This window comes from Grus americana, unplaced genomic scaffold (assembly GCF_028858705.1).
Source record: "Grus americana isolate bGruAme1 unplaced genomic scaffold, bGruAme1.mat scaffold_487, whole genome shotgun sequence".
NCBI lineage: Eukaryota > Metazoa > Chordata > Aves > Gruiformes > Gruidae > Grus > Grus americana.
The window spans coordinates 4027-27392 of NW_026561745.1; the positions used below are offsets into that span (position 1 = coordinate 4027).

At 63.6% G+C, this 23366-nt stretch overlaps 8 protein-coding genes across 8 annotated transcripts; all 8 read right to left on the reverse strand.

Moving 5' to 3' along the window:
- Nucleotides 1–219: 219 nt before the first annotated feature.
- On the reverse strand, nt 220–795 carry LOC129200780 (interferon-like). Its single transcript, XM_054812040.1, has one exon. It carries the CDS (start codon nt 793–795, stop codon nt 220–222), a length of 576 nt encoding a protein of 191 aa, XP_054668015.1.
- A 2539-nt stretch (nt 796–3334) lies between these two features.
- On the reverse strand, nt 3335–3910 carry LOC129200777 (interferon-like). Its single transcript, XM_054812037.1, has one exon. It carries the CDS (start codon nt 3908–3910, stop codon nt 3335–3337), a length of 576 nt encoding a protein of 191 aa, XP_054668012.1.
- Nucleotides 3911–6449: 2539 nt separating this feature from the next.
- LOC129200784 (interferon-like) lies at nt 6450–7025 on the reverse strand. The gene has a single exon (XM_054812047.1). It carries the CDS (start codon nt 7023–7025, stop codon nt 6450–6452), a length of 576 nt encoding a protein of 191 aa, XP_054668022.1.
- Nucleotides 7026–9561: 2536 nt separating this feature from the next.
- LOC129200783 (interferon-like) lies at nt 9562–10137 on the reverse strand. Its single transcript, XM_054812046.1, has one exon. The coding sequence runs from the start codon at nt 10135–10137 to the stop codon at nt 9562–9564; it is 576 nt and encodes a 191-aa protein (XP_054668021.1).
- Nucleotides 10138–12676: 2539 nt separating this feature from the next.
- On the reverse strand, nt 12677–13252 carry LOC129200782 (interferon-like). Its single transcript, XM_054812042.1, has one exon. It carries the CDS (start codon nt 13250–13252, stop codon nt 12677–12679), a length of 576 nt encoding a protein of 191 aa, XP_054668017.1.
- A 2536-nt stretch (nt 13253–15788) lies between these two features.
- LOC129200776 (interferon-like) lies at nt 15789–16364 on the reverse strand. The gene has a single exon (XM_054812036.1). It carries the CDS (start codon nt 16362–16364, stop codon nt 15789–15791), a length of 576 nt encoding a protein of 191 aa, XP_054668011.1.
- Nucleotides 16365–18900: 2536 nt separating this feature from the next.
- LOC129200781 (interferon-like) lies at nt 18901–19476 on the reverse strand. Its single transcript, XM_054812041.1, has one exon. It carries the CDS (start codon nt 19474–19476, stop codon nt 18901–18903), a length of 576 nt encoding a protein of 191 aa, XP_054668016.1.
- A 2536-nt stretch (nt 19477–22012) lies between these two features.
- On the reverse strand, nt 22013–22588 carry LOC129200779 (interferon-like). The gene has a single exon (XM_054812039.1). The coding sequence runs from the start codon at nt 22586–22588 to the stop codon at nt 22013–22015; it is 576 nt and encodes a 191-aa protein (XP_054668014.1).
- Nucleotides 22589–23366: the final 778 nt, after the last annotated feature.

Sequence of the window (23366 nt, forward strand, 5' to 3'; positions counted from 1 at the left end):
TGTCGAATAAATAGGTGAATAAATAGATCGACGCCATTGTCAAAATAAATAGGCCGAGTTCCATAATAAATAGGGGAGCAGTCAGGGGAGGCTCAGGGTGCAGGGCCGTTCTGTCAGGGGCTCCTGCCCCTGGGCGAGGGGAGGAGGCGGGAGGACAGAGGTGGGGAGGGATTGGGTGGCGGTCCAGAAGCGGTGGTGGGGGTGCGTGGGGCCGTTGGGCTAACTGCGCGTGTCGCGGGTGAGGCGGTGGAGGTGTTGTAAGCAGGCGCGAGCTTCAAGGCGGACGTGGTCCCAGGCGCAGGCGCTGTGGTTGTGGGCGTGGAGGAGGTCGTGGATGCGGCTGAAGTACTTGTCGATGCTGAGCAGCCGGTTGCGGGGCCCTTGCCTTTTGAAGCGCGTCCCGTTGGCTGGCAGGCATTGCTGGAGCTGCTGGATGTGGTGGTGGAGGTTGTTGAGGAGTAGGTGGCGTGCCTGGGCGTCCCAGTGGCGGGGGGTGCTGTGGCTGCTGAGGGTGTCGAAGAGGTGCTGGAGGATGTGGAGGGCGGTGGCGGCGCCTTGGTTCGTGTGGTTGTCGTGGAGGAGGGTGTCGGGGAAGGATGGCGGCTGCTGGTGGTGGCAGGGCTGTGGCGGGCTGGGAGCCATGGCCTGGAGGAGGTTGAGGCTGTCCCAGGTGAGGGTGGCGTGGCGTGGCCGCAGGTGGTGGCAGGCGAGGGCGGTGGCGAGAGCCGTCAGGAGGAGCAGGAGCGCCGGGGCGCCGTGCCGCGGGCAGGGCTGTGGGGTTGCGTGCGCAGCCATGGTGGGGCTGTGTGCGCTGCGTGGGTGGTGCTGGGCGGGAGCCTGGTCGGGCTTGGTGGCGGTGCGGGTGGGCGCTGTGCTTGGGGTGCTGCTAGGTGGCCGGCTTTATGCGGTGCCGCGGCTTTCCCTTCCTCGCTTTCCGATTGCAGCGAGTTTCTGGTTGCGTTCTCAGTTTTGGCTGGCGGCTGTGGTATTCTTGGGGAAGTGTGTTGGTGGGGCGGCCGTGCTTGGGGAGGGAGGGATGGCGGTCGGTGGCGGTGCTTTGCTGGTGGTGTGTTGGGGTTGGGTTGGCTGTAGTGGTTGAGTAGGGGATGCGAAAGCGCTGGCTGGGGCAGAGCCCTCGGGGGCAGCTGTGCCGGGGAGGGGTGTCAGGGTTTCCCTGTTGCTGCCTCTGTTGTGGGGCTGAAGTTTCCCTTCCTGGCCAAGTGTCTCTTTCCGTCTGTCGTGCCCTGGTGTTGGTTGTGGTCTGTTTTCCTTTTGCTTGTGGCTCGCCTTTGCTTTCATCTTAGCTGGTCTTTTCTGTTGGTGCTGGGAAGGGTTGTGATGTCACTTGGCAGAGCCCGGGGAGCCCTTATCCTGGAGCGAGGGCCTGGGGGTGGCGGCGGCGGCTTGCGAGGAGGTGGCTCTGGGTGTGGGCACGTGAGCATTGGATGTGTTGCTGGGTGGAGCTGCCCCGGCTCCGGTGTTTGGAGGCGGTGAGGTTGGGGAAGAAAGGCAGGAGGAAAGGCTTCAGGAAAAGGAGGAGGGAAGAGGGAGAGTTCTGCTCCTCCTGCTGCCGGGGCTGTTGCCGGCAGCGCCGCGTTGGGTCCCTGGCTGCGGTGCCAGTCGTGTGCCCCCGTAGCAGGGGTCTCGTTGTGTTTTCTCTGCCTCCTTGCCCGCCGAGGTGTCTGGAGAGCACAGAAGACAACGTGGCCCGTAAGCGAAGGGTCTAGCGTTTGGGACGGCCTGAGCCCCTGCGCCCCTAGAGGGAGGGGTGTCCAGGAGTCCTCTGGAGGTGGATCTGAGCCAGCTGATGGAGTTGTCGAAGGCCAGGGGGAGGAGGAGGTGGAGGTGTCAGTGGCTGAGGTTTTCAGGCCCCTTGCCAGAGCAAGCATGGCGTTCTGCTTGCCTGAGAGGCGCTGGCCCACGTGCTCGGTAAGCTTTTGGAGCAGGGGAAACGCGTGTGCGCTGGTGGTGGTGGGCGGCGGCGGCGGCGGCAAGGCGGTGGCAAGCTGGGAGCCACGGTCTTGCCAGGCAAGGCTGTGTCGGTGGATGCTGTGCTTGGGATGGTGGCAGAGCGCGCGGTGATTCGGCGTACCGAGGTGCCGTCGCTGCAGGAGGTAGGCTGATGTCGGAGGTGCGTGGCTGGAGCTTGCGTGCGTTGCCCTGGACTAGAATAGGTGGTGCGGCAAGGTGTTTTCGAGCAGCGCAACGGGAGAGTTGTCGTGACGAACGCCCGAAGCGTCAAGAGCAGCGGACCTCGGCCCAATCCAAGCGATCTCTGGCGTGCCTCTCCTTCGTAGAAGCATCGAGCGGTTTTTGGGTTGGGAGCGACCTTTAAAGGTCGCCTGGTCCACCCTGCCAGCAATGAGCATGGATATCTTCAACTCGATGGGGTTGCTCAGAGCCCCGTCCCACCCGACCTTGAATGTTTCTGGGGCTGGGGCATCGACCACCTCGTGGTTGGGGGGTGGGGGGTGGGCAACCTGTGCCGGCGCTTCGCCAGCCTCATGGTAAAACGTGTCTTCCTTCTCTCTGTTGCGAATCTCCCCCCGTTTTAGTTTAAACCCCTGAGCCCTTGTCCTATCGCTAGAGGCCCTGCTAAAAAGTCTGTCCCCATCTTTCTTGCGAGCCCCCCGTAAGTAGGGAAAGGCCGCCAGAAGGTGTCCCCGGCGCCTTCTCTTGTGCAGGCTGAAGAAGGCCAAGTCTCTCAGCCGGTCCTCGTCGGAGAGGTGTTCCACCCCTCTGACGGTGTTTGTGGCCCTGCTCTGGACCCGCTCCAACAGGCCCGTGTCTCCCTGGTACTGAGGGCTGGGGAGCTGCTGATCATCGGTCGGTCTGAAGCGGGGATGGGAGGTGGAAGATGCTGAGGAGACAAGGGCCGACGAGGTGCTTCTGAGGACGGTGGTTAAACCCTGGGAGAGGTTTTCCAGAGCGGTGGAGGACAGTGCCTCCTTGGGGAGGAGGCGCCCGAGAGAAGAGCGGGCACGGGCCGTGGCGAGCCCCTGTTTGGAGCGAGTAGGGGTTGAGTGGAGGTCGCTTCCCCCCACCCCAAAGGCTGGTTGGCGTGCTTCTGAGACGAGAGGCGCTGTTGAGCTTTTTGCCAGAGGCCTTTATTTTCTGTCGAATAAATAGGTGAATAAATAGATCGACGCCATTGTCAAAATAAATAGGCCGAGTTCCATAATAAATAGGGGAGCAGTCAGGGGAGGCTCAGGGTGCAGGGCCGTTCTGTCAGGGGCTCCTGCCCCTGGGCGAGGGGAGGAGGCGGGAGGACAGAGGTGGGGAGGGATTGGGTGGCGGTCCAGAAGCGGTGGTGGGGGTGCGTGGGGCCGTTGGGCTAACTGCGCGTGTCGCGGGTGAGGCGGTGGAGGTGTTGTAAGCAGGCGCGAGCTTCAAGGCGGACGTGGTCCCAGGCGCAGGCGCTGTGGTTGTGGGCGTGGAGGAGGTCGTGGATGCGGCTGAAGTACTTGTCGATGCTGAGCAGCCGGTTGCGGGGCCCTTGCCTTTTGAAGCGCGTCCCGTTGGCTGGCAGGCATTGCTGGAGCTGCTGGATGTGGTGGTGGAGGTTGTTGAGGAGTAGGTGGCGTGCCTGGGCGTCCCAGTGGCGGGGGGTGCTGTGGCTGCTGAGGGTGTCGAAGAGGTGCTGGAGGATGTGGAGGGCGGTGGCGGCGCCTTGGTTCGTGTGGTTGTCGTGGAGGAGGGTGTCGGGGAAGGATGGCGGCTGCTGGTGGTGGCAGGGCTGTGGCGGGCTGGGAGCCATGGCCTGGAGGAGGTTGAGGCTGTCCCAGGTGAGGGTGGCGTGGCGTGGCCGCAGGTGGTGGCAGGCGAGGGCGGTGGCGAGAGCCGTCAGGAGGAGCAGGAGCGCCGGGGCGCCGTGCCGCGGGCAGGGCTGTGGGGTTGCGTGCGCAGCCATGGTGGGGCTGTGTGCGCTGCGTGGGTGGTGCTGGGCGGGAGCCTGGTCGGGCTTGGTGGCGGTGCGGGTGGGCGCTGTGCTTGGGGTGCTGCTAGGTGGCCGGCTTTATGCGGTGCCGCGGCTTTCCCTTCCTCGCTTTCCGATTGCAGCGAGTTTCTGGTTGCGTTCTCAGTTTTGGCTGGCGGCTGTGGTATTCTTGGGGAAGTGTGTTGGTGGGGCGGCCGTGCTTGGGGAGGGAGGGATGGCGGTCGGTGGCGGTGCTTTGCTGGTGGTGTGTTGGGGTTGGGTTGGCTGTAGTGGTTGAGTAGGGGATGCGAAAGCGCTGGCTGGGGCAGAGCCCTCGGGGGCAGCTGTGCCGGGGAGGGGTGTCAGGGTTTCCCTGTTGCTGCCTCTGTTGTGGGGCTGAAGTTTCCCTTCCTGGCCAAGTGTCTCTTTCCGTCTGTCGTGCCCTGGTGTTGGTTGTGGTCTGTTTTCCTTTTGCTTGTGGCTCGCCTTTGCTTTCATCTTAGCTGGTCTTTTCTGTTGGTGCTGGGAAGGGTTGTGATGTCACTTGGCAGAGCCCGGGGAGCCCTTATCCTGGAGCGAGGGCCTGGGGGTGGCGGCGGCGGCTTGCGAGGAGGTGGCTCTGGGTGTGGGCACGTGAGCATTGGATGTGTTGCTGGGTGGAGCTGCCCCGGCTCCGGTGTTTGGAGGCGGTGAGGTTGGGGAAGAAAGGCAGGAGGAAAGGCTTCAGGAAAAGGAGGAGGGAAGAGGGGAGAGTTCTGCTCCTCCTGCTGCCGGGGCTGTTGCCGGCAGCGCCGCGTTGGGTCCCTGGCTGCGGTGCCAGTCGTGTGCCCCCGTAGCAGGGGTCTCGTTGTGTTTTCTCTGCCTCCTTGCCCGCCGAGGTGTCTGGAGAGCACAGAAGACAACGTGGCCCGTAAGCGAAGGGTCTAGCGTTTGGGACGGCCTGAGCCCCTGCGCCCCTAGAGGGAGGGGTGTCCAGGAGTCCTCTGGAGGTGGATCTGAGCCAGCTGATGGAGTTGTCGAAGGCCAGGGGGAGGAGGAGGTGGAGGTGTCAGTGGCTGAGGTTTTCAGGCCCCTTGCCAGAGCAAGCATGGCGTTCTGCTTGCCTGAGAGGCGCTGGCCCACGTGCTCGGTAAGCTTTTGGAGCAGGGGAAACGCGTGTGCGCTGGTGGTGGTGGTGGCGGCGGCGGCGGCAAGGCGGTGGCAAGCTGGGAGCCACGGTCTTGCCAGGCAAGGCTGTGTCGGTGGATGCTGTGCTTGGGATGGTGGCAGAGCGCGCGGTGATTCGGCGTACCGAGGTGCCGTCGCTGCAGGAGGTAGGCTGATGTCGGAGGTGCGTGGCTGGAGCTTGCGTGCGTTGCCCTGGACTAGAATAGGTGGTGCGGCAAGGTGTTTTCGAGCAGCGCAACGGGAGAGTTGTCGTGACGAACGCCCGAAGCGTCAAGAGCAGCGGACCTCGGCCCAATCCAAGCGATCTCTGGCGTGCCTCTCCTTCGTAGAAGCATCGAGCGGTTTTTGGGTTGGGAGCGACCTTTAAAGGTCGCCTGGTCCACCCTGCCAGCAATGAGCATGGATATCTTCAACTCGATGGGGTTGCTCAGAGCCCCGTCCCACCCGACCTTGAATGTTTCTGGGGCTGGGGCATCGACCACCTCGTGGTTGGGGGGTGGGGGGTGGGCAACCTGTGCCGGCGCTTCGCCAGCCTCATGGTAAAACGTGTCTTCCTTCTCTCTGTTGCGAATCTCCCCCCGTTTTAGTTTAAACCCCTGAGCCCTTGTCCTATCGCTAGAGGCCCTGCTAAAAAGTCTGTCCCCATCTTTCTTGCGAGCCCCCCGTAAGTAGGGAAAGGCCGCCAGAAGGTGTCCCCGGCGCCTTCTCTTGTGCAGGCTGAAGAAGGCCAAGTCTCTCAGCCGGTCCTCGTCGGAGAGGTGTTCCACCCCTCTGACGGTGTTTGTGGCCCTGCTCTGGACCCGCTCCAACAGGCCCGTGTCTCCCTGGTACTGAGGGCTGGGGAGCTGCTGATCATCGGTCGGTCTGAAGCGGGGATGGGAGGTGGAAGATGCTGAGGAGACAAGGGCCGACGAGGTGCTTCTGAGGACGGTGGTTAAACCCTGGGAGAGGTTTTCCAGAGCGGTGGAGGACAGTGCCTCCTTGGGGAGGAGGCGCCCGAGAGAAGAGCGGGCACGGGCCGTGGCGAGCCCCTGTTTGGAGCGAGTAGGGGTTGAGTGGAGGTCGCTTCCCCCCACCCCAAAGGCTGGTTGGCGTGCTTCTGAGACGAGAGGCGCTGTTGAGCTTTTTGCCAGAGGCCTTTATTTTCTGTCGAATAAATAGGTGAATAAATAGATCGACGCCATTGTCAAAATAAATAGGCCGAGTTCCATAATAAATAGGGGAGCAGTCAGGGGAGGCTCAGGGTGCAGGGCCGTTCTGTCAGGGGCTCCTGCCCCTGGGCGAGGGGAGGAGGCGGGAGGACAGAGGTGGGGAGGGATTGGGTGGCGGTCCAGAAGCGGTGGTGGGGGTGCGTGGGGCCGTTGGGCTAACTGCGCGTGTCGCGGGTGAGGCGGTGGAGGTGTTGTAAGCAGGCGCGAGCTTCAAGGCGGACGTGGTCCCAGGCGCAGGCGCTGTGGTTGTGGGCGTGGAGGAGGTCGTGGATGCGGCTGAAGTACTTGTCGATGCTGAGCAGCCGGTTGCGGGGCCCTTGCCTTTTGAAGCGCGTCCCGTTGGCTGGCAGGCATTGCTGGAGCTGCTGGATGTGGTGGTGGAGGTTGTTGAGGAGTAGGTGGCGTGCCTGGGCGTCCCAGTGGCGGGGGGTGCTGTGGCTGCTGAGGGTGTCGAAGAGGTGCTGGAGGATGTGGAGGGCGGTGGCGGCGCCTTGGTTCGTGTGGTTGTCGTGGAGGAGGGTGTCGGGGAAGGATGGCGGCTGCTGGTGGTGGCAGGGCTGTGGCGGGCTGGGAGCCATGGCCTGGAGGAGGTTGAGGCTGTCCCAGGTGAGGGTGGCGTGGCGTGGCCGCAGGTGGTGGCAGGCGAGGGCGGTGGCGAGAGCCGTCAGGAGGAGCAGGAGCGCCGGGGCGCCGTGCCGCGGGCAGGGCTGTGGGGTTGCGTGCGCAGCCATGGTGGGGCTGTGTGCGCTGCGTGGGTGGTGCTGGGCGGGAGCCTGGTCGGGCTTGGTGGCGGTGCGGGTGGGCGCTGTGCTTGGGGTGCTGCTAGGTGGCCGGCTTTATGCGGTGCCGCGGCTTTCCCTTCCTCGCTTTCCGATTGCAGCGAGTTTCTGGTTGCGTTCTCAGTTTTGGCTGGCGGCTGTGGTATTCTTGGGGAAGTGTGTTGGTGGGGCGGCCGTGCTTGGGGAGGGAGGGATGGCGGTCGGTGGCGGTGCTTTGCTGGTGGTGTGTTGGGGTTGGGTTGGCTGTAGTGGTTGAGTAGGGGATGCGAAAGCGCTGGCTGGGGCAGAGCCCTCGGGGGCAGCTGTGCCGGGGAGGGGTGTCAGGGTTTCCCTGTTGCTGCCTCTGTTGTGGGGCTGAAGTTTCCCTTCCTGGCCAAGTGTCTCTTTCCGTCTGTCGTGCCCTGGTGTTGGTTGTGGTCTGTTTTCCTTTTGCTTGTGGCTCGCCTTTGCTTTCATCTTAGCTGGTCTTTTCTGTTGGTGCTGGGAAGGGTTGTGATGTCACTTGGCAGAGCCCGGGGAGCCCTTATCCTGGAGCGAGGGCCTGGGGGTGGCGGCGGCGGCTTGCGAGGAGGTGGCTCTGGGTGTGGGCACGTGAGCATTGGATGTGTTGCTGGGTGGAGCTGCCCCGGCTCCGGTGTTTGGAGGCGGTGAGGTTGGGGAAGAAAGGCAGGAGGAAAGGCTTCAGGAAAAGGAGGAGGGAAGAGGGGAGAGTTCTGCTCCTCCTGCTGCCGGGGCTGTTGCCGGCAGCGCCGCGTTGGGTCCCTGGCTGCGGTGCCAGTCGTGTGCCCCCGTAGCAGGGGTCTCGTTGTGTTTTCTCTGCCTCCTTGCCCGCCGAGGTGTCTGGAGAGCACAGAAGACAACGTGGCCCGTAAGCGAAGGGTCTAGCGTTTGGGACGGCCTGAGCCCCTGCGCCCCTAGAGGGAGGGGTGTCCAGGAGTCCTCTGGAGGTGGATCTGAGCCAGCTGATGGAGTTGTCGAAGGCCAGGGGGAGGAGGAGGTGGAGGTGTCAGTGGCTGAGGTTTTCAGGCCCCTTGCCAGAGCAAGCATGGCGTTCTGCTTGCCTGAGAGGCGCTGGCCCACGTGCTCGGTAAGCTTTTGGAGCAGGGGAAACGCGTGTGCGCTGGTGGTGGTGGTGGCGGCGGCGGCAAGGCGGTGGCAAGCTGGGAGCCACGGTCTTGCCAGGCAAGGCTGTGTCGGTGGATGCTGTGCTTGGGATGGTGGCAGAGCGCGCGGTGATTCGGCGTACCGAGGTGCCGTCGCTGCAGGAGGTAGGCTGATGTCGGAGGTGCGTGGCTGGAGCTTGCGTGCGTTGCCCTGGACTAGAATAGGTGGTGCGGCAAGGTGTTTTCGAGCAGCGCAACGGGAGAGTTGTCGTGACGAACGCCCGAAGCGTCAAGAGCAGCGGACCTCGGCCCAATCCAAGCGATCTCTGGCGTGCCTCTCCTTCGTAGAAGCATCGAGCGGTTTTTGGGTTGGGAGCGACCTTTAAAGGTCGCCTGGTCCACCCTGCCAGCAATGAGCATGGATATCTTCAACTCGATGGGGTTGCTCAGAGCCCCGTCCCACCCGACCTTGAATGTTTCTGGGGCTGGGGCATCGACCACCTCGTGGTTGGGGGGTGGGGGGTGGGCAACCTGTGCCGGCGCTTCGCCAGCCTCATGGTAAAACGTGTCTTCCTTCTCTCTGTTGCGAATCTCCCCCCGTTTTAGTTTAAACCCCTGAGCCCTTGTCCTATCGCTAGAGGCCCTGCTAAAAAGTCTGTCCCCATCTTTCTTGCGAGCCCCCCGTAAGTAGGGAAAGGCCGCCAGAAGGTGTCCCCGGCGCCTTCTCTTGTGCAGGCTGAAGAAGGCCAAGTCTCTCAGCCGGTCCTCGTCGGAGAGGTGTTCCACCCCTCTGACGGTGTTTGTGGCCCTGCTCTGGACCCGCTCCAACAGGCCCGTGTCTCCCTGGTACTGAGGGCTGGGGAGCTGCTGATCATCGGTCGGTCTGAAGCGGGGATGGGAGGTGGAAGATGCTGAGGAGACAAGGGCCGACGAGGTGCTTCTGAGGACGGTGGTTAAACCCTGGGAGAGGTTTTCCAGAGCGGTGGAGGACAGTGCCTCCTTGGGGAGGAGGCGCCCGAGAGAAGAGCGGGCACGGGCCGTGGCGAGCCCCTGTTTGGAGCGAGTAGGGGTTGAGTGGAGGTCGCTTCCCCCCACCCCAAAGGCTGGTTGGCGTGCTTCTGAGACGAGAGGCGCTGTTGAGCTTTTTGCCAGAGGCCTTTATTTTCTGTCGAATAAATAGGTGAATAAATAGATCGACGCCATTGTCAAAATAAATAGGCCGAGTTCCATAATAAATAGGGGAGCAGTCAGGGGAGGCTCAGGGTGCAGGGCCGTTCTGTCAGGGGCTCCTGCCCCTGGGCGAGGGGAGGAGGCGGGAGGACAGAGGTGGGGAGGGATTGGGTGGCGGTCCAGAAGCGGTGGTGGGGGTGCGTGGGGCCGTTGGGCTAACTGCGCGTGTCGCGGGTGAGGCGGTGGAGGTGTTGTAAGCAGGCGCGAGCTTCAAGGCGGACGTGGTCCCAGGCGCAGGCGCTGTGGTTGTGGGCGTGGAGGAGGTCGTGGATGCGGCTGAAGTACTTGTCGATGCTGAGCAGCCGGTTGCGGGGCCCTTGCCTTTTGAAGCGCGTCCCGTTGGCTGGCAGGCATTGCTGGAGCTGCTGGATGTGGTGGTGGAGGTTGTTGAGGAGTAGGTGGCGTGCCTGGGCGTCCCAGTGGCGGGGGGTGCTGTGGCTGCTGAGGGTGTCGAAGAGGTGCTGGAGGATGTGGAGGGCGGTGGCGGCGCCTTGGTTCGTGTGGTTGTCGTGGAGGAGGGTGTCGGGGAAGGATGGCGGCTGCTGGTGGTGGCAGGGCTGTGGCGGGCTGGGAGCCATGGCCTGGAGGAGGTTGAGGCTGTCCCAGGTGAGGGTGGCGTGGCGTGGCCGCAGGTGGTGGCAGGCGAGGGCGGTGGCGAGAGCCGTCAGGAGGAGCAGGAGCGCCGGGGCGCCGTGCCGCGGGCAGGGCTGTGGGGTTGCGTGCGCAGCCATGGTGGGGCTGTGTGCGCTGCGTGGGTGGTGCTGGGCGGGAGCCTGGTCGGGCTTGGTGGCGGTGCGGGTGGGCGCTGTGCTTGGGGTGCTGCTAGGTGGCCGGCTTTATGCGGTGCCGCGGCTTTCCCTTCCTCGCTTTCCGATTGCAGCGAGTTTCTGGTTGCGTTCTCAGTTTTGGCTGGCGGCTGTGGTATTCTTGGGGAAGTGTGTTGGTGGGGCGGCCGTGCTTGGGGAGGGAGGGATGGCGGTCGGTGGCGGTGCTTTGCTGGTGGTGTGTTGGGGTTGGGTTGGCTGTAGTGGTTGAGTAGGGGATGCGAAAGCGCTGGCTGGGGCAGAGCCCTCGGGGGCAGCTGTGCCGGGGAGGGGTGTCAGGGTTTCCCTGTTGCTGCCTCTGTTGTGGGGCTGAAGTTTCCCTTCCTGGCCAAGTGTCTCTTTCCGTCTGTCGTGCCCTGGTGTTGGTTGTGGTCTGTTTTCCTTTTGCTTGTGGCTCGCCTTTGCTTTCATCTTAGCTGGTCTTTTCTGTTGGTGCTGGGAAGGGTTGTGATGTCACTTGGCAGAGCCCGGGGAGCCCTTATCCTGGAGCGAGGGCCTGGGGGTGGCGGCGGCGGCTTGCGAGGAGGTGGCTCTGGGTGTGGGCACGTGAGCATTGGATGTGTTGCTGGGTGGAGCTGCCCCGGCTCCGGTGTTTGGAGGCGGTGAGGTTGGGGAAGAAAGGCAGGAGGAAAGGCTTCAGGAAAAGGAGGAGGGAAGAGGGGAGAGTTCTGCTCCTCCTGCTGCCGGGGCTGTTGCCGGCAGCGCCGCGTTGGGTCCCTGGCTGCGGTGCCAGTCGTGTGCCCCCGTAGCAGGGGTCTCGTTGTGTTTTCTCTGCCTCCTTGCCCGCCGAGGTGTCTGGAGAGCACAGAAGACAACGTGGCCCGTAAGCGAAGGGTCTAGCGTTTGGGACGGCCTGAGCCCCTGCGCCCCTAGAGGGAGGGGTGTCCAGGAGTCCTCTGGAGGTGGATCTGAGCCAGCTGATGGAGTTGTCGAAGGCCAGGGGGAGGAGGAGGTGGAGGTGTCAGTGGCTGAGGTTTTCAGGCCCCTTGCCAGAGCAAGCATGGCGTTCTGCTTGCCTGAGAGGCGCTGGCCCACGTGCTCGGTAAGCTTTTGGAGCAGGGGAAACGCGTGTGCGCTGGTGGTGGTGGTGGCGGCGGCGGCGGCAAGGCGGTGGCAAGCTGGGAGCCACGGTCTTGCCAGGCAAGGCTGTGTCGGTGGATGCTGTGCTTGGGATGGTGGCAGAGCGCGCGGTGATTCGGCGTACCGAGGTGCCGTCGCTGCAGGAGGTAGGCTGATGTCGGAGGTGCGTGGCTGGAGCTTGCGTGCGTTGCCCTGGACTAGAATAGGTGGTGCGGCAAGGTGTTTTCGAGCAGCGCAACGGGAGAGTTGTCGTGACGAACGCCCGAAGCGTCAAGAGCAGCGGACCTCGGCCCAATCCAAGCGATCTCTGGCGTGCCTCTCCTTCGTAGAAGCATCGAGCGGTTTTTGGGTTGGGAGCGACCTTTAAAGGTCGCCTGGTCCACCCTGCCAGCAATGAGCATGGATATCTTCAACTCGATGGGGTTGCTCAGAGCCCCGTCCCACCCGACCTTGAATGTTTCTGGGGCTGGGGCATCGACCACCTCGTGGTTGGGGGGTGGGGGGTGGGCAACCTGTGCCGGCGCTTCGCCAGCCTCATGGTAAAACGTGTCTTCCTTCTCTCTGTTGCGAATCTCCCCCCGTTTTAGTTTAAACCCCTGAGCCCTTGTCCTATCGCTAGAGGCCCTGCTAAAAAGTCTGTCCCCATCTTTCTTGCGAGCCCCCCGTAAGTAGGGAAAGGCCGCCAGAAGGTGTCCCCGGCGCCTTCTCTTGTGCAGGCTGAAGAAGGCCAAGTCTCTCAGCCGGTCCTCGTCGGAGAGGTGTTCCACCCCTCTGACGGTGTTTGTGGCCCTGCTCTGGACCCGCTCCAACAGGCCCGTGTCTCCCTGGTACTGAGGGCTGGGGAGCTGCTGATCATCGGTCGGTCTGAAGCGGGGATGGGAGGTGGAAGATGCTGAGGAGACAAGGGCCGACGAGGTGCTTCTGAGGACGGTGGTTAAACCCTGGGAGAGGTTTTCCAGAGCGGTGGAGGACAGTGCCTCCTTGGGGAGGAGGCGCCCGAGAGAAGAGCGGGCACGGGCCGTGGCGAGCCCCTGTTTGGAGCGAGTAGGGGTTGAGTGGAGGTCGCTTCCCCCCACCCCAAAGGCTGGTTGGCGTGCTTCTGAGACGAGAGGCGCTGTTGAGCTTTTTGCCAGAGGCCTTTATTTTCTGTCGAATAAATAGGTGAATAAATAGATCGACGCCATTGTCAAAATAAATAGGCCGAGTTCCATAATAAATAGGGGAGCAGTCAGGGGAGGCTCAGGGTGCAGGGCCGTTCTGTCAGGGGCTCCTGCCCCTGGGCGAGGGGAGGAGGCGGGAGGACAGAGGTGGGGAGGGATTGGGTGGCGGTCCAGAAGCGGTGGTGGGGGTGCGTGGGGCCGTTGGGCTAACTGCGCGTGTCGCGGGTGAGGCGGTGGAGGTGTTGTAAGCAGGCGCGAGCTTCAAGGCGGACGTGGTCCCAGGCGCAGGCGCTGTGGTTGTGGGCGTGGAGGAGGTCGTGGATGCGGCTGAAGTACTTGTCGATGCTGAGCAGCCGGTTGCGGGGCCCTTGCCTTTTGAAGCGCGTCCCGTTGGCTGGCAGGCATTGCTGGAGCTGCTGGATGTGGTGGTGGAGGTTGTTGAGGAGTAGGTGGCGTGCCTGGGCGTCCCAGTGGCGGGGGGTGCTGTGGCTGCTGAGGGTGTCGAAGAGGTGCTGGAGGATGTGGAGGGCGGTGGCGGCGCCTTGGTTCGTGTGGTTGTCGTGGAGGAGGGTGTCGGGGAAGGATGGCGGCTGCTGGTGGTGGCAGGGCTGTGGCGGGCTGGGAGCCATGGCCTGGAGGAGGTTGAGGCTGTCCCAGGTGAGGGTGGCGTGGCGTGGCCGCAGGTGGTGGCAGGCGAGGGCGGTGGCGAGAGCCGTCAGGAGGAGCAGGAGCGCCGGGGCGCCGTGCCGCGGGCAGGGCTGTGGGGTTGCGTGCGCAGCCATGGTGGGGCTGTGTGCGCTGCGTGGGTGGTGCTGGGCGGGAGCCTGGTCGGGCTTGGTGGCGGTGCGGGTGGGCGCTGTGCTTGGGGTGCTGCTAGGTGGCCGGCTTTATGCGGTGCCGCGGCTTTCCCTTCCTCGCTTTCCGATTGCAGCGAGTTTCTGGTTGCGTTCTCAGTTTTGGCTGGCGGCTGTGGTATTCTTGGGGAAGTGTGTTGGTGGGGCGGCCGTGCTTGGGGAGGGAGGGATGGCGGTCGGTGGCGGTGCTTTGCTGGTGGTGTGTTGGGGTTGGGTTGGCTGTAGTGGTTGAGTAGGGGATGCGAAAGCGCTGGCTGGGGCAGAGCCCTCGGGGGCAGCTGTGCCGGGGAGGGGTGTCAGGGTTTCCCTGTTGCTGCCTCTGTTGTGGGGCTGAAGTTTCCCTTCCTGGCCAAGTGTCTCTTTCCGTCTGTCGTGCCCTGGTGTTGGTTGTGGTCTGTTTTCCTTTTGCTTGTGGCTCGCCTTTGCTTTCATCTTAGCTGGTCTTTTCTGTTGGTGCTGGGAAGGGTTGTGATGTCACTTGGCAGAGCCCGGGGAGCCCTTATCCTGGAGCGAGGGCCTGGGGGTGGCGGCGGCGGCTTGCGAGGAGGTGGCTCTGGGTGTGGGCACGTGAGCATTGGATGTGTTGCTGGGTGGAGCTGCCCCGGCTCCGGTGTTTGGAGGCGGTGAGGTTGGGGAAGAAAGGCAGGAGGAAAGGCTTCAGGAAAAGGAGGAGGGAAGAGGGGAGAGTTCTGCTCCTCCTGCTGCCGGGGCTGTTGCCGGCAGCGCCGCGTTGGGTCCCTGGCTGCGGTGCCAGTCGTGTGCCCCCGTAGCAGGGGTCTCGTTGTGTTTTCTCTGCCTCCTTGCCCGCCGAGGTGTCTGGAGAGCACAGAAGACAACGTGGCCCGTAAGCGAAGGGTCTAGCGTTTGGGACGGCCTGAGCCCCTGCGCCCCTAGAGGGAGGGGTGTCCAGGAGTCCTCTGGAGGTGGATCTGAGCCAGCTGATGGAGTTGTCGAAGGCCAGGGGGAGGAGGAGGTGGAGGTGTCAGTGGCTGAGGTTTTCAGGCCCCTTGCCAGAGCAAGCATGGCGTTCTGCTTGCCTGAGAGGCGCTGGCCCACGTGCTCGGTAAGCTTTTGGAGCAGGGGAAACGCGTGTGCGCTGGTGGTGGTGGTGGCGGCGGCGGCAAGGCGGTGGCAAGCTGGGAGCCACGGTCTTGCCAGGCAAGGCTGTGTCGGTGGATGCTGTGCTTGGGATGGTGGCAGAGCGCGCGGTGATTCGGCGTACCGAGGTGCCGTCGCTGCAGGAGGTAGGCTGATGTCGGAGGTGCGTGGCTGGAGCTTGCGTGCGTTGCCCTGGACTAGAATAGGTGGTGCGGCAAGGTGTTTTCGAGCAGCGCAACGGGAGAGTTGTCGTGACGAACGCCCGAAGCGTCAAGAGCAGCGGACCTCGGCCCAATCCAAGCGATCTCTGGCGTGCCTCTCCTTCGTAGAAGCATCGAGCGGTTTTTGGGTTGGGAGCGACCTTTAAAGGTCGCCTGGTCCACCCTGCCAGCAATGAGCATGGATATCTTCAACTCGATGGGGTTGCTCAGAGCCCCGTCCCACCCGACCTTGAATGTTTCTGGGGCTGGGGCATCGACCACCTCGTGGTTGGGGGGTGGGGGGTGGGCAACCTGTGCCGGCGCTTCGCCAGCCTCATGGTAAAACGTGTCTTCCTTCTCTCTGTTGCGAATCTCCCCCCGTTTTAGTTTAAACCCCTGAGCCCTTGTCCTATCGCTAGAGGCCCTGCTAAAAAGTCTGTCCCCATCTTTCTTGCGAGCCCCCCGTAAGTAGGGAAAGGCCGCCAGAAGGTGTCCCCGGCGCCTTCTCTTGTGCAGGCTGAAGAAGGCCAAGTCTCTCAGCCGGTCCTCGTCGGAGAGGTGTTCCACCCCTCTGACGGTGTTTGTGGCCCTGCTCTGGACCCGCTCCAACAGGCCCGTGTCTCCCTGGTACTGAGGGCTGGGGAGCTGCTGATCATCGGTCGGTCTGAAGCGGGGATGGGAGGTGGAAGATGCTGAGGAGACAAGGGCCGACGAGGTGCTTCTGAGGACGGTGGTTAAACCCTGGGAGAGGTTTTCCAGAGCGGTGGAGGACAGTGCCTCCTTGGGGAGGAGGCGCCCGAGAGAAGAGCGGGCACGGGCCGTGGCGAGCCCCTGTTTGGAGCGAGTAGGGGTTGAGTGGAGGTCGCTTCCCCCCACCCCAAAGGCTGGTTGGCGTGCTTCTGAGACGAGAGGCGCTGTTGAGCTTTTTGCCAGAGGCCTTTATTTTCTGTCGAATAAATAGGTGAATAAATAGATCGACGCCATTGTCAAAATAAATAGGCCGAGTTCCATAATAAATAGGGGAGCAGTCAGGGGAGGCTCAGGGTGCAGGGCCGTTCTGTCAGGGGCTCCTGCCCCTGGGCGAGGGGAGGAGGCGGGAGGACAGAGGTGGGGAGGGATTGGGTGGCGGTCCAGAAGCGGTGGTGGGGGTGCGTGGGGCCGTTGGGCTAACTGCGCGTGTCGCGGGTGAGGCGGTGGAGGTGTTGTAAGCAGGCGCGAGCTTCAAGGCGGACGTGGTCCCAGGCGCAGGCGCTGTGGTTGTGGGCGTGGAGGAGGTCGTGGATGCGGCTGAAGTACTTGTCGATGCTGAGCAGCCGGTTGCGGGGCCCTTGCCTTTTGAAGCGCGTCCCGTTGGCTGGCAGGCATTGCTGGAGCTGCTGGATGTGGTGGTGGAGGTTGTTGAGGAGTAGGTGGCGTGCCTGGGCGTCCCAGTGGCGGGGGGTGCTGTGGCTGCTGAGGGTGTCGAAGAGGTGCTGGAGGATGTGGAGGGCGGTGGCGGCGCCTTGGTTCGTGTGGTTGTCGTGGAGGAGGGTGTCGGGGAAGGATGGCGGCTGCTGGTGGTGGCAGGGCTGTGGCGGGCTGGGAGCCATGGCCTGGAGGAGGTTGAGGCTGTCCCAGGTGAGGGTGGCGTGGCGTGGCCGCAGGTGGTGGCAGGCGAGGGCGGTGGCGAGAGCCGTCAGGAGGAGCAGGAGCGCCGGGGCGCCGTGCCGCGGGCAGGGCTGTGGGGTTGCGTGCGCAGCCATGGTGGGGCTGTGTGCGCTGCGTGGGTGGTGCTGGGCGGGAGCCTGGTCGGGCTTGGTGGCGGTGCGGGTGGGCGCTGTGCTTGGGGTGCTGCTAGGTGGCCGGCTTTATGCGGTGCCGCGGCTTTCCCTTCCTCGCTTTCCGATTGCAGCGAGTTTCTGGTTGCGTTCTCAGTTTTGGCTGGCGGCTGTGGTATTCTTGGGGAAGTGTGTTGGTGGGGCGGCCGTGCTTGGGGAGGGAGGGATGGCGGTCGGTGGCGGTGCTTTGCTGGTGGTGTGTTGGGGTTGGGTTGGCTGTAGTGGTTGAGTAGGGGATGCGAAAGCGCTGGCTGGGGCAGAGCCCTCGGGGGCAGCTGTGCCGGGGAGGGGTGTCAGGGTTTCCCTGTTGCTGCCTCTGTTGTGGGGCTGAAGTTTCCCTTCCTGGCCAAGTGTCTCTTTCCGTCTGTCGTGCCCTGGTGTTGGTTGTGGTCTGTTTTCCTTTTGCTTGTGGCTCGCCTTTGCTTTCATCTTAGCTGGTCTTTTCTGTTGGTGCTGGGAAGGGTTGTGATGTCACTTGGCAGAGCCCGGGGAGCCCTTATCCTGGAGCGAGGGCCTGGGGGTGGCGGCGGCGGCTTGCGAGGAGGTGGCTCTGGGTGTGGGCACGTGAGCATTGGATGTGTTGCTGGGTGGAGCTGCCCCGGCTCCGGTGTTTGGAGGCGGTGAGGTTGGGGAAGAAAGGCAGGAGGAAAGGCTTCAGGAAAAGGAGGAGGGAAGAGGGGAGAGTTCTGCTCCTCCTGCTGCCGGGGCTGTTGCCGGCAGCGCCGCGTTGGGTCCCTGGCTGCGGTGCCAGTCGTGTGCCCCCGTAGCAGGGGTCTCGTTGTGTTTTCTCTGCCTCCTTGCCCGCCGAGGTGTCTGGAGAGCACAGAAGACAACGTGGCCCGTAAGCGAAGGGTCTAGCGTTTGGGACGGCCTGAGCCCCTGCGCCCCTAGAGGGAGGGGTGTCCAGGAGTCCTCTGGAGGTGGATCTGAGCCAGCTGATGGAGTTGTCGAAGGCCAGGGGGAGGAGGAGGTGGAGGTGTCAGTGGCTGAGGTTTTCAGGCCCCTTGCCAGAGCAAGCATGGCGTTCTGCTTGCCTGAGAGGCGCTGGCCCACGTGCTCGGTAAGCTTTTGGAGCAGGGGAAACGCGTGTGCGCTGGTGGTGGTGGTGGCGGCGGCGGCAAGGCGGTGGCAAGCTGGGAGCCACGGTCTTGCCAGGCAAGGCTGTGTCGGTGGATGCTGTGCTTGGGATGGTGGCAGAGCGCGCGGTGATTCGGCGTACCGAGGTGCCGTCGCTGCAGGAGGTAGGCTGATGTCGGAGGTGCGTGGCTGGAGCTTGCGTGCGTTGCCCTGGACTAGAATAGGTGGTGCGGCAAGGTGTTTTCGAGCAGCGCAACGGGAGAGTTGTCGTGACGAACGCCCGAAGCGTCAAGAGCAGCGGACCTCGGCCCAATCCAAGCGATCTCTGGCGTGCCTCTCCTTCGTAGAAGCATCGAGCGGTTTTTGGGTTGGGAGCGACCTTTAAAGGTCGCCTGGTCCACCCTGCCAGCAATGAGCATGGATATCTTCAACTCGATGGGGTTGCTCAGAGCCCCGTCCCACCCGACCTTGAATGTTTCTGGGGCTGGGGCATCGACCACCTCGTGGTTGGGGGGTGGGGGGTGGGCAACCTGTGCCGGCGCTTCGCCAGCCTCATGGTAAAACGTGTCTTCCTTCTCTCTGTTGCGAATCTCCCCCCGTTTTAGTTTAAACCCCTGAGCCCTTGTCCTATCGCTAGAGGCCCTGCTAAAAAGTCTGTCCCCATCTTTCTTGCGAGCCCCCCGTAAGTAGGGAAAGGCCGCCAGAAGGTGTCCCCGGCGCCTTCTCTTGTGCAGGCTGAAGAAGGCCAAGTCTCTCAGCCGGTCCTCGTCGGAGAGGTGTTCCACCCCTCTGACGGTGTTTGTGGCCCTGCTCTGGACCCGCTCCAACAGGCCCGTGTCTCCCTGGTACTGAGGGCTGGGGAGCTGCTGATCATCGGTCGGTCTGAAGCGGGGATGGGAGGTGGAAGATGCTGAGGAGACAAGGGCCGACGAGGTGCTTCTGAGGACGGTGGTTAAACCCTGGGAGAGGTTTTCCAGAGCGGTGGAGGACAGTGCCTCCTTGGGGAGGAGGCGCCCGAGAGAAGAGCGGGCACGGGCCGTGGCGAGCCCCTGTTTGGAGCGAGTAGGGGTTGAGTGGAGGTCGCTTCCCCCCACCCCAAAGGCTGGTTGGCGTGCTTCTGAGACGAGAGGCGCTGTTGAGCTTTTTGCCAGAGGCCTTTATTTTCTGTCGAATAAATAGGTGAATAAATAGATCGACGCCATTGTCAAAATAAATAGGCCGAGTTCCATAATAAATAGGGGAGCAGTCAGGGGAGGCTCAGGGTGCAGGGCCGTTCTGTCAGGGGCTCCTGCCCCTGGGCGAGGGGAGGAGGCGGGAGGACAGAGGTGGGGAGGGATTGGGTGGCGGTCCAGAAGCGGTGGTGGGGGTGCGTGGGGCCGTTGGGCTAACTGCGCGTGTCGCGGGTGAGGCGGTGGAGGTGTTGTAAGCAGGCGCGAGCTTCAAGGCGGACGTGGTCCCAGGCGCAGGCGCTGTGGTTGTGGGCGTGGAGGAGGTCGTGGATGCGGCTGAAGTACTTGTCGATGCTGAGCAGCCGGTTGCGGGGCCCTTGCCTTTTGAAGCGCGTCCCGTTGGCTGGCAGGCATTGCTGGAGCTGCTGGATGTGGTGGTGGAGGTTGTTGAGGAGTAGGTGGCGTGCCTGGGCGTCCCAGTGGCGGGGGGTGCTGTGGCTGCTGAGGGTGTCGAAGAGGTGCTGGAGGATGTGGAGGGCGGTGGCGGCGCCTTGGTTCGTGTGGTTGTCGTGGAGGAGGGTGTCGGGGAAGGATGGCGGCTGCTGGTGGTGGCAGGGCTGTGGCGGGCTGGGAGCCATGGCCTGGAGGAGGTTGAGGCTGTCCCAGGTGAGGGTGGCGTGGCGTGGCCGCAGGTGGTGGCAGGCGAGGGCGGTGGCGAGAGCCGTCAGGAGGAGCAGGAGCGCCGGGGCGCCGTGCCGCGGGCAGGGCTGTGGGGTTGCGTGCGCAGCCATGGTGGGGCTGTGTGCGCTGCGTGGGTGGTGCTGGGCGGGAGCCTGGTCGGGCTTGGTGGCGGTGCGGGTGGGCGCTGTGCTTGGGGTGCTGCTAGGTGGCCGGCTTTATGCGGTGCCGCGGCTTTCCCTTCCTCGCTTTCCGATTGCAGCGAGTTTCTGGTTGCGTTCTCAGTTTTGGCTGGCGGCTGTGGTATTCTTGGGGAAGTGTGTTGGTGGGGCGGCCGTGCTTGGGGAGGGAGGGATGGCGGTCGGTGGCGGTGCTTTGCTGGTGGTGTGTTGGGGTTGGGTTGGCTGTAGTGGTTGAGTAGGGGATGCGAAAGCGCTGGCTGGGGCAGAGCCCTCGGGGGCAGCTGTGCCGGGGAGGGGTGTCAGGGTTTCCCTGTTGCTGCCTCTGTTGTGGGGCTGAAGTTTCCCTTCCTGGCCAAGTGTCTCTTTCCGTCTGTCGTGCCCTGGTGTTGGTTGTGGTCTGTTTTCCTTTTGCTTGTGGCTCGCCTTTGCTTTCATCTTAGCTGGTCTTTTCTGTTGGTGCTGGGAAGGGTTGTGATGTCACTTGGCAGAGCCCGGGGAGCCCTTATCCTGGAGCGAGGGCCTGGGGGTGGCGGCGGCGGCTTGCGAGGAGGTGGCTCTGGGTGTGGGCACGTGAGCATTGGATGTGTTGCTGGGTGGAGCTGCCCCGGCTCCGGTGTTTGGAGGCGGTGAGGTTGGGGAAGAAAGGCAGGAGGAAAGGCTTCAGGAAAAGGAGGAGGGAAGAGGGGAGAGTTCTGCTCCTCCTGCTGCCGGGGCTGTTGCCGGCAGCGCCGCGTTGGGTCCCTGGCTGCGGTGCCAGTCGTGTGCCCCCGTAGCAGGGGTCTCGTTGTGTTTTCTCTGCCTCCTTGCCCGCCGAGGTGTCTGGAGAGCACAGAAGACAACGTGGCCCGTAAGCGAAGGGTCTAGCGTTTGGGACGGCCTGAGCCCCTGCGCCCCTAGAGGGAGGGGTGTCCAGGAGTCCTCTGGAGGTGGATCTGAGCCAGCTGATGGAGTTGTCGAAGGCCAGGGGGAGGAGGAGGTGGAGGTGTCAGTGGCTGAGGTTTTCAGGCCCCTTGCCAGAGCAAGCATGGCGTTCTGCTTGCCTGAGAGGCGCTGGCCCACGTGCTCGGTAAGCTTTTGGAGCAGGGGAAACGCGTGTGCGCTGGTGGTGGTGGTGGCGGCGGCGGCAAGGCGGTGGCAAGCTGGGAGCCACGGTCTTGCCAGGCAAGGCTGTGTCGGTGGATGCTGTGCTTGGGATGGTGGCAGAGCGCGCGGTGATTCGGCGTACCGAGGTGCCGTCGCTGCAGGAGGTAGGCTGATGTCGGAGGTGCGTGGCTGGAGCTTGCGTGCGTTGCCCTGGACTAGAATAGGTGGTGCGGCAAGGTGTTTTCGAGCAGCGCAACGGGAGAGTTGTCGTGACGAACGCCCGAAGCGTCAAGAGCAGCGGACCTCGGCCCAATCCAAGCGATCTCTGGCGTGCCTCTCCTTCGTAGAAGCATCGAGCGGTTTTTGGGTTGGGAGCGACCTTTAAAGGTCGCCTGGTCCACCCTGCCAGCAATGAGCATGGATATCTTCAACTCGATGGGGTTGCTCAGAGCCCCGTCCCACCCGACCTTGAATGTTTCTGGGGCTGGGGCATCGACCACCTCGTGGTTGGGGGGTGGGGGGTGGGCAACCTGTGCCGGCGCTTCGCCAGCCTCATGGTAAAACGTGTCTTCCTTCTCTCTGTTGCGAATCTCCCCCCGTTTTAGTTTAAACCCCTGAGCCCTTGTCCTATCGCTAGAGGCCCTGCTAAAAAGTCTGTCCCCATCTTTCTTGCGAGCCCCCCGTAAGTAGGGAAAGGCCGCCAGAAGGTGTCCCCGGCGCCTTCTCTTGTGCAGGCTGAAGAAGGCCAAGTCTCTCAGCCGGTCCTCGTCGGAGAGGTGTTCCACCCCTCTGACGGTGTTTGTGGCCCTGCTCTGGACCCGCTCCAACAGGCCCGTGTCTCCCTGGTACTGAGGGCTGGGGAGCTGCTGATCATCGGTCGGTCTGAAGCGGGGATGGGAGGTGGAAGATGCTGAGGAGACAAGGGCCGACGAGGTGCTTCTGAGGACGGTGGTTAAACCCTGGGAGAGGTTTTCCAGAGCGGTGGAGGACAGTGCCTCCTTGGGGAGGAGGCGCCCGAGAGAAGAGCGGGCACGGGCCGTGGCGAGCCCCTGTTTGGAGCGAGTAGGGGTTGAGTGGAGGTCGCTTCCCCCCACCCCAAAGGCTGGTTGGCGTGCTTCTGAGACGAGAGGCGCTGTTGAGCTTTTTGCCAGAGGCCTTTATTTTCTGTCGAATAAATAGGTGAATAAATAGATCGACGCCATTGTCAAAATAAATAGGCCGAGTTCCATAATAAATAGGGGAGCAGTCAGGGGAGGCTCAGGGTGCAGGGCCGTTCTGTCAGGGGCTCCTGCCCCTGGGCGAGGGGAGGAGGCGGGAGGACAGAGGTGGGGAGGGATTGGGTGGCGGTCCAGAAGCGGTGGTGGGGGTGCGTGGGGCCGTTGGGCTAACTGCGCGTGTCGCGGGTGAGGCGGTGGAGGTGTTGTAAGCAGGCGCGAGCTTCAAGGCGGACGTGGTCCCAGGCGCAGGCGCTGTGGTTGTGGGCGTGGAGGAGGTCGTGGATGCGGCTGAAGTACTTGTCGATGCTGAGCAGCCGGTTGCGGGGCCCTTGCCTTTTGAAGCGCGTCCCGTTGGCTGGCAGGCATTGCTGGAGCTGCTGGATGTGGTGGTGGAGGTTGTTGAGGAGTAGGTGGCGTGCCTGGGCGTCCCAGTGGCGGGGGGTGCTGTGGCTGCTGAGGGTGTCGAAGAGGTGCTGGAGGATGTGGAGGGCGGTGGCGGCGCCTTGGTTCGTGTGGTTGTCGTGGAGGAGGGTGTCGGGGAAGGATGGCGGCTGCTGGTGGTGGCAGGGCTGTGGCGGGCTGGGAGCCATGGCCTGGAGGAGGTTGAGGCTGTCCCAGGTGAGGGTGGCGTGGCGTGGCCGCAGGTGGTGGCAGGCGAGGGCGGTGGCGAGAGCCGTCAGGAGGAGCAGGAGCGCCGGGGCGCCGTGCCGCGGGCAGGGCTGTGGGGTTGCGTGCGCAGCCATGGTGGGGCTGTGTGCGCTGCGTGGGTGGTGCTGGGCGGGAGCCTGGTCGGGCTTGGTGGCGGTGCGGGTGGGCGCTGTGCTTGGGGTGCTGCTAGGTGGCCGGCTTTATGCGGTGCCGCGGCTTTCCCTTCCTCGCTTTCCGATTGCAGCGAGTTTCTGGTTGCGTTCTCAGTTTTGGCTGGCGGCTGTGGTATTCTTGGGGAAGTGTGTTGGTGGGGCGGCCGTGCTTGGGGAGGGAGGGATGGCGGTCGGTGGCGGTGCTTTGCTGGTGGTGTGTTGGGGTTGGGTTGGCTGTAGTGGTTGAGTAGGGGATGCGAAAGCGCTGGCTGGGGCAGAGCCCTCGGGGGCAGCTGTGCCGGGGAGGGGTGTCAGGGTTTCCCTGTTGCTGCCTCTGTTGTGGGGCTGAAGTTTCCCTTCCTGGCCAAGTGTCTCTTTCCGTCTGTCGTGCCCTGGTGTTGGTTGTGGTCTGTTTTCCTTTTGCTTGTGGCTCGCCTTTGCTTTCATCTTAGCTGGTCTTTTCTGTTGGTGCTGGGAAGGGTTGTGATGTCACTTGGCAGAGCCCGGGGAGCCCTTATCCTGGAGCGAGGGCCTGGGGGTGGCGGCGGCGGCTTGCGAGGAGGTGGCTCTGGGTGTGGGCACGTGAGCATTGGATGTGTTGCTGGGTGGAGCTGCCCCGGCTCCGGTGTTTGGAGGCGGTGAGGTTGGGGAAGAAAGGCAGGAGGAAAGGCTTCAGGAAAAGGAGGAGGGAAGAGGGGAGAGTTCTGCTCCTCCTGCTGCC